Source organism: Propithecus coquereli, unplaced genomic scaffold (genome assembly GCF_000956105.1).
Source record: "Propithecus coquereli isolate 6110/MARCELLA unplaced genomic scaffold, Pcoq_1.0 Scaffold79, whole genome shotgun sequence".
NCBI lineage: Eukaryota > Metazoa > Chordata > Mammalia > Primates > Indriidae > Propithecus > Propithecus coquereli.
In genome coordinates, this window is record NW_012154062.1 from 8,448,618 (window position 1) to 8,464,818 (window position 16,201).

General features: G+C 54.2%; 1 protein-coding gene across 1 annotated transcript; it reads right to left on the reverse strand.

Annotated features, from left to right (window-relative positions):
- Positions 1 to 5,012: 5,012 nt before the first annotated feature.
- LOC105825225 (scavenger receptor class A member 5-like) lies at positions 5,013 to 8,608 on the reverse strand (the record flags this gene model as incomplete). Its single annotated transcript, XM_012662929.1, has 2 exons — positions 5,013 to 5,149; positions 8,411 to 8,608. Coding segments are annotated over 2 exons (335 nt in total), but the record flags the coding sequence as incomplete, so codon positions are not given.
- Positions 8,609 to 16,201: the final 7,593 nt, after the last annotated feature.

The window sequence follows — 16,201 nt, forward strand, 5'->3', positions numbered from 1 at the left end:
ACTCTCATATTTATTCTAATACTCTGTCCATAGAATATTTTGGGTTTTCTATGCATACAATCCTGTCACCTGCAAATACTTAGTTTTGTTTCTTCCTCTCCAATCTTCATACATTTTATTTCTTCTCCTTTTCTTACTGTGCAGGTCAAGATCTGGCGTATCACTAAAAGGTAGCAGAGATAGCTGTCATCGATTGTTCCTAATGTCTAAAATGTAGGGTGCTAATGTTTATACTTCAGGATGTTTATTACAGGTTTTTGAAAGATAACCTGTATGAGAAATTCTAACCTATCCTTGGTTTGCAAAGAGTTTTTGTTGTTAATGATTATTGAATTTTCTGTATCTATTGAGATAACCATATACCTTTTCTCCTTTAATATGTTAATACGATGAAATACATGAATAGGTTTTCTGATGTTAAAGCCAAGTTTGCGTTCCTAGGATACATGCAACGTGGGATGATGTATAATGCTTTTCATATTTTGCAGGATTCTATTTGTTAACGTGTTATTTATTGTTTTTGCATCCATGTTGATGGATGAGATTGGCCTATAATCTTCCCTTTTTCATATGTTTTTGTCTTGTTTTGTTATGAAAGTGATTCGAGTTTCCTAAAACGAATCAGGCGGAGCGTTTTCTCCTTTGCTATTCTCTGGGAGTTTTCGTGTAAGACGCAGATGCTCTGTTCTTCGAATGTTTGTTAGAGCTTCCCTTTTAAGTCATCTGAGCCCAACGTTTTCTTGGTGGGAAGATTTTTAATTACAGAGGCTATTTTCTTAGATGTTATTGCACAATTCAGGTGTAGAATTGTAGATAAGAAGTTGTCAGTAGGGGAGGGTTCACACTGAATAATAACACGATCCTGTACTCGAATCGCCTTTCTCTTGGTTCGTTTATGTAACAGAATCTGAAGTTCTGGGTCCCCGACTTCAAGCTCTGAATCCTCATAGGAGGCTCCGGATTGACAACAAACCCGACTCACATCCCAATTTTCCTCCTGTTAATCGCCTCTTCCCCCACCACTCCACCTCCTACCCCAGCCTGAACCAACTCCCCTCTGGCACGCCCACCTGTGCAAATGCAGAGATACCCTCTGCCCCTGGCTGCCTCCCACCCAGTACGAGGCTACCCAGGAAGGATCTCAAAAGACCGACCTTTGAGATACGTTTCTTAACTGTCTGGTTTTTCTATGTTCATGCCTAACTACACAGAAACACATGGGAGACGTAAGATATGTGTCTGATTAGAACTAGAGAACTCAGGAAGTAAGTTCAGCATAAATAGCCAGTGACCCTTAATCTTCATTCAGGAAATGTTATCCCATTTGTCCTGATGGGCGCGTGTTTATGGTGGGCCCTGGCTGACATTTCTTCTCTGCATCACGTTATAAAGCCCCAAATGTCAAACAACTTCCTCCTCAGTCCGGTTTGTGGTTCAAGAATAAATAAATATGCAAATGGTTTTAGAGAGGGAAGAATTTTTATGCAAAAATAGTTTGGTTTGAAATTCTTTGCCAAGAGAGAATATTTTAGGAATAGTTGCAGACCAAAGGTGCTGAGTAATATGGAATGGGAAAGAAAGAAGCCCGAAGTCTTTCGGGTCATAGATGGACTCTTGATGATGTAGGTGAACGGATCACAGAAACTCCGCAACTTTATTTTTCATTCATTCGTTCATTTATATATAGACAGAGTCTCGCTCTGTCACCCAGGCTGGAGTGCAGTGGCGTGGTCACAGCTCACTGCAGCCTCAAGTTCCTAGGCTCAAGCAATCCTCCCGCCTTAGCCTCCCAAGTAGGTGGGACGACCTACAGGTACACAATACCACGCCCAGCTAATATTTTAAATTTTTTGTGGAGATGGGGTCTTGCTCTGTTGCCCAGGCTGGTTTTGAGCTCCTGGGCTCAAGCAATCTTCCTTACTAGGCCTCCCCAAATGCTGGGAATACAGGCATGAGCCACCATACCTAGAACCTGGCTCCTTTAAACACTGCAAAAAAGCTATTAATAGATCTTCCAGGATTGGCCAGGGAGGAGGAGTCTCCAGCCTCTTTTGAGAGTCCAGTGGGGATCGTAAGGAATCTGTGATCTTTCTGGGTTAGTCCTAGTTAGACGGTGTGCTGTGGGCTTACTCTCTACAGGTGGCACATTGGGCCGTTTGAATGCAGGTAGGCGAATGCAGAGCTGTCTGTTTCTGCAGGCATGTCAGCGGGACTCTAGGGCTTGAATAACCTGTATTCCAGCATAATTGCTCTACGATCCACTTTCCTTCAAGTTGGCCTTTCAGAATCCTAGTGCTATTGTTGCTTATGTTGCACAGAGTGGAGTGTTTAAGGTTTCTTGGATTCGAATCCTGACTTCCCCATTTACCGTGTGATCCTCTCAGAGTCTAAGTCTCCTCCCATGTAGAACGGGGCTGATTAGAACAGAACCCGCAGTTACCAAGATTCAGGGACTTCATTCTTGTAAAGCCCTTAGAGCTGCCGCACCGTGAATGTTCCAGAAATGTAACTATTGTTTCTATCATGTGCTTGTCTGCTACTGTTTTGAGTGAAGGGGTTTATGTTCTTAGTGTTTAATCGTCTCCATCCCGTCTTGTTGATTACGTGTATAACCACAGCCACCTGTGCTATTATTGTCAACTCACTAGCAACGAAGATAGTATTAAAAAAAATTTTTTTTAAACAATGAGCCATTTGTGTTTTTCTTAAGTAGCTCTCAACAAGCAACCACTGTCCCCTTCACCTGTGTGTTGCCTGTTGTTGGACATTATCATTTTTGTTATACTGAGGGCCTGTGGAAAGGGTATTTGGTTACCAAATAAGACTTGAGACATCACGTTCCACCATGTTCTTGGTCCAGACGGCGTCGATCACCATTCAGAAGTATTAAGGTAGCTTTTCATTAGCTCTCCCCACTGAAAAATGATCAGACCGTCCAATTTCAGTAGCCCTCCCAGCATTCACCGCGTTTTCATGAGAAAGAACGTGATGGAAAGCTTGTTAGTGACAAGTATTTTTTGCTTTATTGAAATTCTTTCTTACAAAAAGGTCTGGTCTGATGCATTTGGGGCCAGGCCTAATTTCCTTTAGTCCCTGAAACACAGATCCATGGTCATCTCCATGTCCTCTTACGTGGGTATGTAAACTAGTAGACTTTCATTTTTAAGGTTCAAACGCTTTTCAACATTGTTTTCATTTGATGTAGAACGAGACTCCTGCTTTCCCGAATGAAAAGCCCGAGAGAGTTACCCGGCTCTCCACTGGTGGAGTGACTGGACTCCTCGCCAGAACCGAGCTGGGAATTTATTCTGTTCAATGTGACATCTTTCCACCTGTAGTATTTTTTAATGCAAACTTTGCAATGTGTTGAGCTTCGCAGTAAAGAGTGCTATGTTTATATATGCGTACGTATATCGGCTCTGGAAGAAGATGCATGAGTACATGCGTGTTATGTAAACATAGCAGTCGGTCAGAAGGAAAGGTTCTCGTCACTAGGACGGTAATGAGTAGCAAGCGTATTGCAAGCGAGAATGAATGACCGAGGGCACGTATTGGCTTAGCTGTCAGCCAGGAACTTTGCTGTCCTACACCGGCAGGGGCCCAGGCCTCACTCTCCCGGGCAGGCTGATCGATGCTCACCTGATTTGACGGGTGATCGTGTGTCCGAGGCCTGTGGGTCTGTGATTCCCCCACAGCGAGGTGGGTCTGCGCTCATGTGCTACCATGTAGCGACCCTAGTTCTAGAACAAGAACCCGGCTCAACCTCGTCCTTGTGTAAAAAGCGGGCTGTGCTCTCCCTGTCACTAGGAGGGGAGTGCAGACAACGAATCCGCAGGGGCCCGAGGGCCCTTACCCTTCCCGGAGGTTACAGGGAGTCCTCTCTTCCTCCCACCCCTGTAGGATCCAAGTACAGTGTTTTCCTGACCACAGATTCACACCGGAAGAGGCTTGGAAGGTACAATATTATCACCTCCAAACAGCTCTGAGACACAGGGCACTCGGCTCTCCCCTGACTGCCTGATGACGGAGCATCGGGCTCGGTTAAAACGGGCAGCTCCCGTGTCACCCTCCAAATCGTCTCCCCCTACGCAGATGCTAGGCCTGGAAGCCACTCACATCTGATCTTGTGCTCACACGCTGTAGGTTCCAGAACACACAACTTTCTAGTCGCGCATGTCTTGCGCCCAAGCTTCTTGCTCAGGCCTAGGAAAGACACATTAAGGTTCGGCTGGGAACACAGACTCCGTCATTCTGTCTTCTGACTTGTGGGCCGGGGGAAGGGCCAGTTAAGTGCTGCCTGGAGGTAAGGTCTTCCCCGGACTGACGTGCCTTGGACCAACACAGCAAAGCGGATAGATGAACTTAGCACCCAAGATACCGTTTGGCGCACCATGGTAGTCATTCGATGTTGGTTTCATTCCCCGTCTCCAAATCTAGTTGGATTCCTGGGGGGACCTGCATTTCCCTCCCACTCCTACAGCTGGCTTCCCCCGCGTGTCACGTCCCCAGACCAACACACGGCGTGCAGAGGCAGAGTGAGGGGGGAAAACATGTCATTCAGTGTTGCCTCTTGCTGGAGAGGAAGATAAACTCTTGGCCTAGCTGAGGTTTGGGAATTATCTGAAGAGTAAACGATCCATAGTATGTCTCATCTCCACTGAGGCACGTGTCTCTGACATACTCTCAGCATCCACCTGCAGCTAACAGACCCAAAGGAGCACGACGGCTACTGGGGCCCGGCGCGCGTGTTCAGAAGGCTGGGCGGAGTCGCGACCCAGCTCTCCATGCAGGAACCTGGTGGCAGGGAGGGACGGTCAGTAGATCCCAGAGTCACACTTCGGAGCAGTCGTCCAAGAGGAGAATGTCGACAGGCCCCCACGGCCCTGGGATAGGGGTCTGAGGGCTGGGAGGGCTGGACTGGGCGGGGCAGGGGTGTGCGCAGGTGGCCCAAGCCACGCCCCCACCCCAGGGATGCGGGAAGGAGGCTCGGCGCAGGGCCCCAGCCCCAGCTTTCAGTATCTATTGCACGTCACCCCGGCATCCTCGGCATGACCACAGTTTGTTACCCCCCATTTGGAGAAGCTGCAGCGGAAGATGGTGTCCTCTGTGCCCTTGCAGGCGACGTCGTCCATCCAAATCCTCCCCGTGCCTGCAGAGACAAGTCAGCACAGTTTCTCAGCAGGTGCGCGGGCGGCCGGGGAGGGGAAGAAGGGGGAGCATGACTGTGTCTGCCCTTGACCAGGCTGGCCCCGGCTCTGCCGGCCCAGCTCGAATCTGGGGCCTTGCAGCTGCCCTCTCCCCCCCACGGAAACCCCATATTTATTTCTAGGTTCAGTTTCTCGAGGGCAGAATCCCCCTAATCCATGGTGGTGTCGGCAGTATCTACTACTGTCTTCTGCATGTCAGGCATCTTACACATATGTACTTTCTCTGTCCTCACCATGGTGCTGTGAGGTAGGTATTCATAAACCCATTTTATAGATGGGAAAACTGAGGCTCAGAGAGCAACCAGTGCAAGGTCGCTCAGCATGTAAGGTGCAGAGTCTGAACCCAAACCCAAGTCTTGCTGCCTCCCAAGCCCGTGCTTTGTGTGAGACGCTGCGAGCGTGTGAGATGCATTATCACGCGGTGTTGTCAGGCAGGACCTAACCAGAGGGACAATGTCACACTGATCCTGGACTGTCCCAGTGCCCCAGAGCCGAGCCTGTCAGTCCCGGCATCACTGCTGATCTTCTGAGGATTAAAGCAGATGGGCTCATTCTGTCACCCCGGCTCTAGAGCGGCAAGGGAGCCGGAATTTCACACGAAAACCAGACGTAGATTTAAGGATATACAGGAGCATCCCTATGCCATGAGAAATTAGGTTAGTTCTCTGCGTACAAGGTCCCTAAGACAATCTGTTTGACAGCTTTCCCTGCAGCCAGCCCTGTTAACCCAGCTCCTAAGGGGACCAACCGGCTGGTGCGAAGGTGCCACGCAGGTGGCCCTGCTGCTTTCCCGGGCTCCCCCGCATTTGCACCTGAGTCTATGAGGCACATGCTCGGCCCTGAGGTCGCTCAGTGAACACCAGGGGGACAGGGCAGCTGGGCAGCCCCTGAGAGTGAATGGAGAGGGCTTGTCTAGGGTGAGGGGGGCATTAGAAAGGGGAGTGGGCTGCACAGACGTCACCGCGAGGCCCCACTGAAGAGCTGGTGGGTCATCATCCGTGATTCTGGTGGGTTATCATCCGTGGTTCTGGTGGGTTCTCTGGGCTGATGGCTGTGCCTGGCCCCAGATAAGTGGGAGCCCATTCAGAAGCCTTCTGGAAGGATCCCTGAGCCCCAGGGGTCCCATGGAAGCAGCGGCTGGAGCCTCAGCACTCAAAGTGAGGTGCTGGACCTGAGGCATAGGCGTTACCGGGAGTGTGTTAGAACCGCAGGACCTCGGGGCCTGCCCGAGTCAGCATGTCTATCTTGGCAAAGTGGCCCGCACTGCAGCCTGGGCGCTGGCGAGAGCAAGAGCAGGGCCGTGCAGCAGGACATGCCTCGGTTCAAGTCTCCACCATCTGGGTTGCGCCATCTGGGGCGACCGTGCCCGTTTGCAAACTGGGAGGGGCTTCCCAGGGTGCGGGGCTCCCAGCGCCAAAACAGGGAAAGCTCCGGGCAAACCGGGATGGCCGGTCACCCCAGCACCTCACCTGTTAGCGCTGTGACCTGGCACCAAAAAGCACAGGGTCAAGGGTCACAACCCGGGTTCCAGCATCTCATTGAGCAAGTCAATGAGGCAGCAGCTCCTGCACGGGGAAGAAAGGGCCTTGGCGTCCACCAAAGCCTAGGGAAGAGGAGCTCCGAGCAGCGGACAGCCCCTCCTTCCCAGCAGAATCGTCAGGGCCACCAAAGCCTTGGACCCTGCCATCCACTCCTGCCTTGCACGGGCGAAATCCCTCACAAAGAACATCCAGGGCACATCTCGGCCTCCTCACCGCGGACTGCATCTACCGCGCGCACTAAGTGGCTTAGACGTCTTTTGGTTATGGAGGGATTTTCAGCATCTGTTGTCATGGGATTGCTGTGGAGTGAATTTGGGGACAGAGCAGGGAGGGGCGGCCTCCTTCCGCCACCTTCTTGGACGTTGTCCCTTTTCCAGAGCCTCCTCCTGGCCCGGGTAGCCGTGGCTCTTACACAATAAGCCCTTTGAGGCAGAGAGCAATAATTTGCAGATTAAACGTCTCCTGGAAAACACATCAGTTTACAAATTACCCAGGAAGAGGCTGCAGGCCCCAGAGCTCTGTGGAATTAGTCACACCCAAAGCAAATACAGGAGAACGACAAAGAAGGAGCAGGCCCAGGGTCACCCAGCCCAAATGCGTATATAGGATCTCGAAACTCAACTCTAGCTGGGGTGTGGCCAGGGAGTTCTGGCTCATGTCCCGTCATGGACGGGCCAGTAAAACGGAACAGGGTCATTAAGTGAGCGGCACCGAATCTCTGCAGTGACAACAGCAGCGCGGGCATCACTGACGGAGAGAAGGAAGAGGCGGTGGGTGTAGCCGGGGCTGGCAGGGAGGGCACCAGGCGGCCGTGGCTGTGCCTGGTCCCCATGTCCCCCTGTGTACCATTAGTGACACCTGGCCTGCTTCCCAGCCAAGGTCTTGAACAGCACGTGAGCGAGGTCAGTGCACTATGATGGGGACATAAAGGTGCAAATTTGACGCATCCATGGATGCGGGTCCGGCTTCCACGGACCAGTTTAAAGAATCGAGTGGCAAGTTCAGAGCTTCCCCACTCGTGTTAGGAGATATAAAAGTCGGGGGAATGAAAGAGGCCACGACGTCCACGGGCCGGCCCGGCGCTGGGCTGCCTTTCACCAGCTGGCAGCTTCACCTGTGGCCTTCAAACTACCTATTTTGCCTTCTTGGAAAAAATTTATGATTTTTTTTTTTTCTAAAAACATTTCACTTCCATTTAAGTTCCCCAAGCTCTCTGTGCCTTGGTTTCTTCATGTGAAAACCAGGGATGGAATCTGTGTCTCCTTCCTAGCGCTGTGTGGATGAGACGAGTGGATATTTGCAACGTGTTTAGAACATAGTTCTGTGCAAGTGTTAAGTAGTAACAAAACTGTGACAGAGGCAGGAGAGAAGTTACAGAGATCTGAAGAGCTGGCCAGGCGGGAGACCAGATCTGCGCTGGAGACAGGACGGGGGAACCGGGGCCCGCACGGGAAACGGACGGGAGACAAGACGGAGATTCAGGGGAAGGAAGAACATTCTAATAATCAGAACTATCTGAAGACAACTGGAGACAGTTGCCTAGGGGACAGCGAGTTCCCGCTGCAGAAGTATCCGGGGACAGGCCAGGTGACACTTGGCGGAATCGCAGTCGAGGGGACTCAGGCTCAGGAGCCGGCCCCGTCCTAGGACCCGGAGCCTTACCTTGCCCGAATCGGGCCGTCCGGTACACCTCCTCCACGCCGCGGAAGCCCAGCATGCGGCACACCACGTCCCCGTCCTTCTTGTCCCAGCCGTCGTCGCACACGGTGCCCCAGCGCCGGTCGTGGTACACCTCCACGCGGCCCTCGTGCGGGCCCGAGCCGTTCACCAGGCGGATCAGCATCGGGGCCTCCACGACACCTGCAGGGAGCAGCGACCGTCACTCCCCAGCTCTGGCACAGCCGGGCTGCCCCGGGACCTCCTCTGACTCCCCTCCCCCCCCAGGAAGAGGGGTAGAGAGACTGGGGCTCCAGCCATGATAGGACCTCAGCCCCTAAATCGCTCTGTGTCCCTCCTGTCCTCTGTCAGCCTTCCCCCTCTCCCCGCCTTTTTTTCAAGAGTTTTTCTAAAGAGCAGTTTTAGGTCCACAGCAAAGTCGAAAGGCACAGAGAGTCCCCATCCACGCCCCAGCCCTCCACAAGCACAGCCTCCCCCACTGCCAACACCCCCCGGAGTGGAGCATTTGGCACCATCGCTGAACCCACGCTGACATGTCACTATCACCCGAAGCCCAGAATTTACACCAAGGTCCCTCCTGGTGTTGTGCGTTCTGTGCCTTTGGACAGACGTATGATGACGTGACTTCATCATTACAGAATCCTACAGAACATTCTCACCGCCCTGAAAACCCTCTGTGTTCCCTCTGTCCCTCCCTCCCTCCCCAGCCTGTGGCAACCCCTGATCCTACTGTCCGCTCACTTTCGCCTTTTCCACGACGCCACGCAGCCGGACTCACACAGAATGGGGCCTTTTCAGATTGGCTTCTTTGACTCAGTACTATGCATTTAAGTTTCCTCTACAACTTTTTATGACTTGATCGCCCATTTCTTTTTAGTGCTGAATAACATTCCACTGACTGGAGGTCCCACAGTTTATCCCTTTACCTACTGAAGGACATCGTGGTTTCTTCCAAGTTTTGGCCGAGATGGATAAAGCCCGAGTCATTTGGATGACTACCCAGGGGTGAGGCTGCTGGGCCGCTCCACCGCCGGACACCTGGTGACCAGCAGCGGCTCCTGCCAGGGAGGAGGGTGTGGGGGAAAAGGAAGCCAAGGAGTGGTCGAGGCTTGTGGCCAGGTGGCCTTGCTGTGTCCTCTGATCAGTCATTCACGTGCGCTTTCCCAACAGGCTGTGAGCGTGCACGCGCTTTAAGCCAGACAGAGTCGGGTGCGAATTCTGGCTCTGCCACTGACTATCCGTGGGAGACAGCGGTTCATCAAATCTAAAATGCCAGCGGTTGCACGGCGCCTCGCTGCTTTATACGCTACCAGGAATTATGTCAATTGCCGGATGCGTTCTCATTTCGTGGCTGTGAAAATGAGCGTCACAGAATCGATGAAATGCGGCACGCCTGGCACAGGACGGGCTCTTTCCACCTGAATGACCTTAAGGAAGCCTCCCCGCCTCTCTGAGGGCATTTCCCCGACTGTGACGTGGGGACAACACCGTGTGGCAGGACCGTTGTGCAGACACACCAAGGCCAGGCACACAGGTTCCCAGCATGACCCCGGCAGGCGGCAGCATCAGCGACGCGGTTTGCCACCTTCCCTGAGGGCTCAGCGCGGTCACGTTCGCCTCTGAACTCGGCGTCGGGCACAGCCCGGCAGGAGAAATGAACAGTGAACGTTTGCGGAGCGGAGCAGGCGGCGAAGGTGCATTCCTGTGTCTTACAAAGCACGGCATTAGTTCTCCAAGGGGAACTTTGCGGGGACTAAAGAACACCGCCGCAACCAAAGGAAGCCTTCAACTGGATGCAAAGCCAGGCTTTGGCTGGAGTCCTCGTTTTAGGGCGATACACACGGTCGGGGCCAGGGTAAGGATCACAACTTGGTCTCTTGATGTGTCTTCCAACATGTTCTTCACCACCCTGCCCCGAGGGCTATGTCCCCCCGGGGGACCTGAGCTTTCTCACTTGACAAGACACTGGAGTGGTCAGTGGGTCTGGAGTCTGGCCGCACTTCAAAGTCATGAGGGATGCCAGATTCCCGGGATGGCTCAGACCTACTGCATTAGTTTGGTGGCAGGAGGCAGGGTCTGGGTTTTTCCAAGTATGCCGGGTGGTTTGGAGGTAACTGGCCCGTGGACGAGCGTTTGGGAGAGATGGACTCCGTGATCAGTAAGGCTCCTTCCAGCTTCAACCCTCTGGGACTCCAAGGCCAGGCAAGAGGTCAAGATCGTTCTTTTTCGCAGCCAGAAACCACCAAAAACTTGAGGGGAGAGGGTGGTGGACCCTGAACTGTGACCCGTGATAAGTGGGTCACGCAGTACAGGAAAACCCCCTCGTGAACTGCCAGAGAAAACAGCAAACCCGCGAGAGTGCTGCTCCCAGCGGGCACTGCACCCTTGGACTTCTTTCTCTTTTCTCTGGCAAGGCGGGCTGGGGACTCCCCTTCTAATGGCTGTGACTTGGGAAAGACCTTCACCCGCTCCTGCGGGAGATGGCAGCACCGACATCTGTGCCCCCAAGAAAGGAGGGAACTCAGAACTAGCCACGTGCCTGGGCTAGGGAAACCCCAGAACGTTCTGCGCAGGGGACCAAGGAACCACACCATCCCCAAGATGCTGGAAGACTGCAGCGTGACGACTCTGAAAGGCCCCTGTCACTATTTAGTGCACTGGCTGTGGATCCTTCAGCCCGGACCAGGTAACCCTTCTCCCCGTAAAGACTGACTGCAAGCACAGACTCCTGCAGGCTGTCAAAAAACAGGCCGAGATGAACAACAGAACATAAAAATCCTGGAGAAGGAAAACGTGGAGAGAGGCTGGAGTCCAGAGGCCGGGGCTGACACACAGAGACTCCCTGGGAGCTGTCAGGACAAGCTAACCTGGAGCCGGCAGCATCCGGAGAGGCCGGCTGCCGTGTGGGGGGTTGGCCCTGGGGGGCTAGGGCTGAACCAGCAGCCCTGGCTTCTCACAGACCCCCTCTGCCCCCTCCGTGTCACATGGCAGGGGGCCAGGCCACGCCAGGAGGCCCAGAACAGAAGCTGCAGTGTGGGGTCAGTGAGTAGGGCCGGAGGTGGCAGGAGAACGCCACAAGTCCCAGCTGGCCAGCCTCGGCTCACTCTGTGCACTGGCTTTTCACCCAAGTGAGTGAGCGAGGGTCTGCGGGAGAGCTGTGGACACACGCGTGAGCAAAGTCCCTGCCTGCATGGAGCCGCCATTCTAGGGGGAGACTAGCAGTAAGGCGAGTAAAGAAGCAAAAGCCAAAGCCGTGGCCAACTGCGGTAAAGGCACAGGCAGGAGTGGGGGCAGGGGGCGTGAGTGGGGGGCCAGGGCAAGCGCCCCTGGGTGGAGCGGAGACCTGAGAGCTAAGGAAGGACATGGACTCCCCACCTCACAAGAACCCCTGTCTTCCCTAAGCTTTTCCCGTCCTACAGATCTCAGCTTAGATGTCCCTTCTCCCAAAAAGCCTTCCCTAGCCTCCACACCTGGCCACGGCCCCTTCTAGGGACATACTTATTGCTTCGTCTCATAACTGCCTCTTTGCTGTCTTGGGACACGGGCAGCATCCCCCCAAGGATCACATGCCGGATATGGTCGGTGCCTGGTGCGCTGAGGTGCCCGGCTGCACGAACTAAGGTGTGCATGCCCTGACAAATTCAGCCAATGACAGGGACCCAGGCGGGCAGGTGCTGTCCGGAGGACACGTCTCCCCAGAGTCTGGGGCTTTGAGCTCGTCACTACATCACAGCCCTTCTAGTCGCTTGCTGGCTTCTCCTTGTGACACGGTTCTGGTTCTGGACCCACAGCTCAGGCTGTGGGCACAATGACCACACATTCCAAATGACAGAACAGGGATGTGGTCTGTCATATGATTATGGTGGGTGCTGGCGGAAGTCTGGGAAATGTCATTTGGAGGCTGAAATATTGAAATTCCCAGGAGGCTTCAATGTATATGGAATGACAGAAGCATATTTGGCAACAGAACAACTTTAAAACATGTAAAACATATGGTAACCATCATGACGGGACTCAGAGTATCAACTGCAAGGCCCAGGGCCCGAGCTCCCCCTGCACCAGGCAAAGTCATGGCGCCCAGGACTTCCCATGGTCCCCTAGTAGGGGACCCCCCGCACCAGGACCACGTTGATCCCAGGGGCTGACAAGTGCCCACAAGGGGGAAAAAGAACCAGTGAGCCCACCCTGCTGAGGCTGGAAGAGGCACCACCCACCAGACCCCAGTGTCGGTTCATTGGGCACGGGAGCCTCCTCCTCGTCATGTGTCCCCAGACCCCAGACCCAGGGCTCCCCCTCATGGGGCAGCACCTCCTGCCCACGGGGTCAACGAACGCTGCCTGCCCAAAGGGGGCAAAATGATCCTGAAAGCCACATCATCTCCCCTAGACTCACGCAAATCCGATGGCACATTTTGTTCTAGCTCCGTCTCACAGAGCATAGCCCTGAGCTGCAGTTCTTTGCATCCTTCTCCCCCACTCACAAACTCTCAGCTGCCGTCACCTCCCTGGGAACCGCAGACTGAGGTTTGATCTGCTTACGGCATAGACTGCCCTGATTCAGGAACTCAGATGTCCGAGGGGCTGTTCCACCAACAGTGTCTCTGGCCTCCTTTGCCCTGAAGAGCCACGGCGGTGGGGGGGCGGGGGCGGGTGGTGACAGGCAGGAGCCTTCCCCAGGCCTGAGCAATGATGCCACCTCTAGTAATGCGCTCGGGGAATCACCAAACACCCTCCAACAGCGACCCCCTCTCCAGCCTGAGAAGGACGTCACGACTTGTTTAGAGGTTTAGGTTTCTGTGGGCAGAGGGTTTAAACTCTGCCTCTTCCCAGCAGTTTCTGCCCCGGGGCAAAGCTTTCCCACCAAGCCACCAACCACCCGCGGAAATGCTCTCGCCCGCAATGCGTCAGCCCCGACTTAATCAGACGGGTGCCTGAAGGGTGACCTCAGCCTGGTTTGCAACCCCCTCCAGGACACTTCTTGTTAGTCCAGGGAGCTCAGATGCCCTGCCAGGGTGGTCCCTGCAGGGCACTGGGGCTCCTTGTACGTGACAGCGGAGGAAACGGGAGGCAGGTTCCTGACTGTCTAAAACTCAGGCCTGTAGCAACAGGGGACAGTCTAGTAAGAGGGCAAATGGCGAGGGTGCTCACGAACGATGGGACCCAGGCTTCCGACACTGCAGCCACTTCCCCTAATAACACTCTCCACGAGGCCCCTGAGCCCTGGAAAATCCTTCCTGAGCAAACCGCGGTCAGCAACCCCGAGGAAAGCCCTGCCCCCCGCCAACCCCATCTGGGGTCTGGTTTGGATTCACTGGGTGAAGAAGAGGGCACTTTCTCTTGTCCTGTGTCCCTAGCCTAGAGACTGTGCTCTACCTATCCGCGTGCCCACAGTTTACACGTTGAGAGGACGTGCTGACCGCGAGGCTGGCCCCACCAGCTTTGGGCACACACCGCCCCGGCACGTTCCACCTCTTGGCTAGACAACTCGAGCTTAAGGGAAACTGAGTAGCTGTTCCTCACCCAAAAAGGGAGGCCAGGTGGAGGCTGTTTGAACTCGACGGCTTGTCCCAATCCCCAGCCCATAAGTCTCGGGCAGAGCTTTCCTTGCAAGCCCCACCCTCCCCTCCACAGCAGGGACACCCAGATGTCCACAGGGCTGGGTCTCTGTTTCTCTTTGCCCCGCTGGCCCAGAATTAGGGAACCCTGGGCCCTACAACACCCTATGGCAAAGGGTCTCCCCTTTTATACGCAGAAGTCGACAGGGAAAGGTGCTTCCAAATCAAAGTCCAGACCAGAAGCGTCAGTGCCCAGGGAGGAAAGTGACGAGTGACATGAGGGAACCAGGGCAGGAGACAGGGCCCGACTGGCTGGGTGGCCTCCCGCCGACTCCCAGATCAAGGGACTCGTCATCGTTTCAGCCACAAGTTTTCTGCAGCGTCAGTGTTCCTAACCTCTGCGTGGGGCTTTCTGCCTCGCTGCAGCCCAGGCCACAGGACCCCTCCCCACCGCCCAGGCCACCCTGGGACCAACCCTGCGGCCCTCCCTCCTGCAGCAGGCCCCAGATCTCTCAGACCCTGACCTGGTTCCCCAGTAGAGAGGGTGGGGCCAGGTCACGGAGAGGAACACGCTGTGGACCCGGACCAGGAAGCTGGTGTTCTCCGAGGCCAGCGCCCGCAACAGCTTCCATTAGCTTAGTTGTGGGCGACAGATGTCCCAACGCTTAGTGCTTGGAGCTGCTTTTAAGTAATTGTGACACAGTCTTTGGGCTGTCCAATGACCGCAAATGACAGAGCAGCGTAACATTTGCCAGCTGGCAGAGACCTGAGGATGACGCAGTCCGTGCTCTTCACGTGGCACACGCGGGGGCAGAGGCCCAGAGAGGGGACGTGTCTCACCACGTCACCCACAGCTGGTAGAAGAGCTGGGGCCTGAACCTGAGACTTAACCCCTAGGCCAGTTCTCCATCTACACCCTACTTTCTTTCCCAGGGTCCTTCCTTCTTCATAAGCTCTCGGAGCAGGGTCCACTGATCTGCTTCGTGGCTTCGATGCGAGACGCCATTTGATGCGGCTGTTACATGAAAAACAATGACTTTAGCCCTGGAACCGCAATGCTTCTACCTACGATTCACCAAGACAGGAGGGATGCCCTTGTGTATCTGGCTGCTGCTGAATTTGCATTTGAAAACGAACATGCCAGTAGTTCCAGGCAGAGGAAGGAAAAACCAGCCTGAGCTTTTGAAGAAAATAATAATCTTCATTGCAGTCCAGGGTGATTCTATTTCCTGTGCACAGATTTGCGACATTAAAAATGCATCATCCATATGAATTCTTTACACATATCTTTATCAATGTCTGTATTTCTTTTTCTATTACTCATTTATTTATCCATCCAGAGGCTTCTCTGGAATCCTGACCACATTCCAGGGTTGCCCTAGGCCTGAGGACACAAGGACAAATACGCGTTGTCTTTGCCCTTGCCTCGATGAAATGAACCAACGGCCTAAAATGGGTAAGAAAGACCACGGGACGTCAGAGTTGGCAGAGAACTCAGGGACTCCCAAGGCAAAACGCCTCATTTAAAGATGAGGAAGCTGAGGTTGAGAGAGAGCGAAACCCGCTGTTCCCGGGATGCCAGATCCCTCTCTGTCTAGCCCCTGCTCCCTCCCACACCGCCACTCTCAGCGCCAAGCCATAACCCCGAGAGAAGCTGGTCTGAGGTTACACCAGCAGGGCCTGGGGGAGGCGGGCTGGCACCCTCAGACCGGCCGGTGGCCGGCGCTGCTTGAGAGCTCAAGAAAAGCTCTTGATGTGTGAGGGTCACATGCACACACCCTGCCTTCCCTCAGGAAGAGAGATCACGTCTCATTTGTTCACGGTCCCTCAATACTTAACATCATGCCCAGCCAGCTGAGAGCCTGAATAAACGTCTGATGAGTGCGTGGCACGGAGGGCGACGGGTGGGTGGATGCATGACTTAGCGCGCATGACTGGAATCTCCTGAAGGCCTGGGATTCCTGTCCCTCTCTGGCTCCAGTCTTAACCTTCAGTGCCTGGCTGTTTAGAATGGGTGCCGTGCCCACCCCCAGTTCCCACCAGCTCCCGGTGGAGGGGGCAGGAACGGTGCTGCCCCAGTGTGGAGACCGCAGAGTCAGTCAGCCGCGCTGGAGAATCGTCCCTGCGGGCAGTAGCGGAGCCCCCGTGGTGGTGGCCCCAGAACAGCCTCGGATTCTGAACGACCTTCTCACTTCACCTCTGCAAAGCCCACAGGTATCATG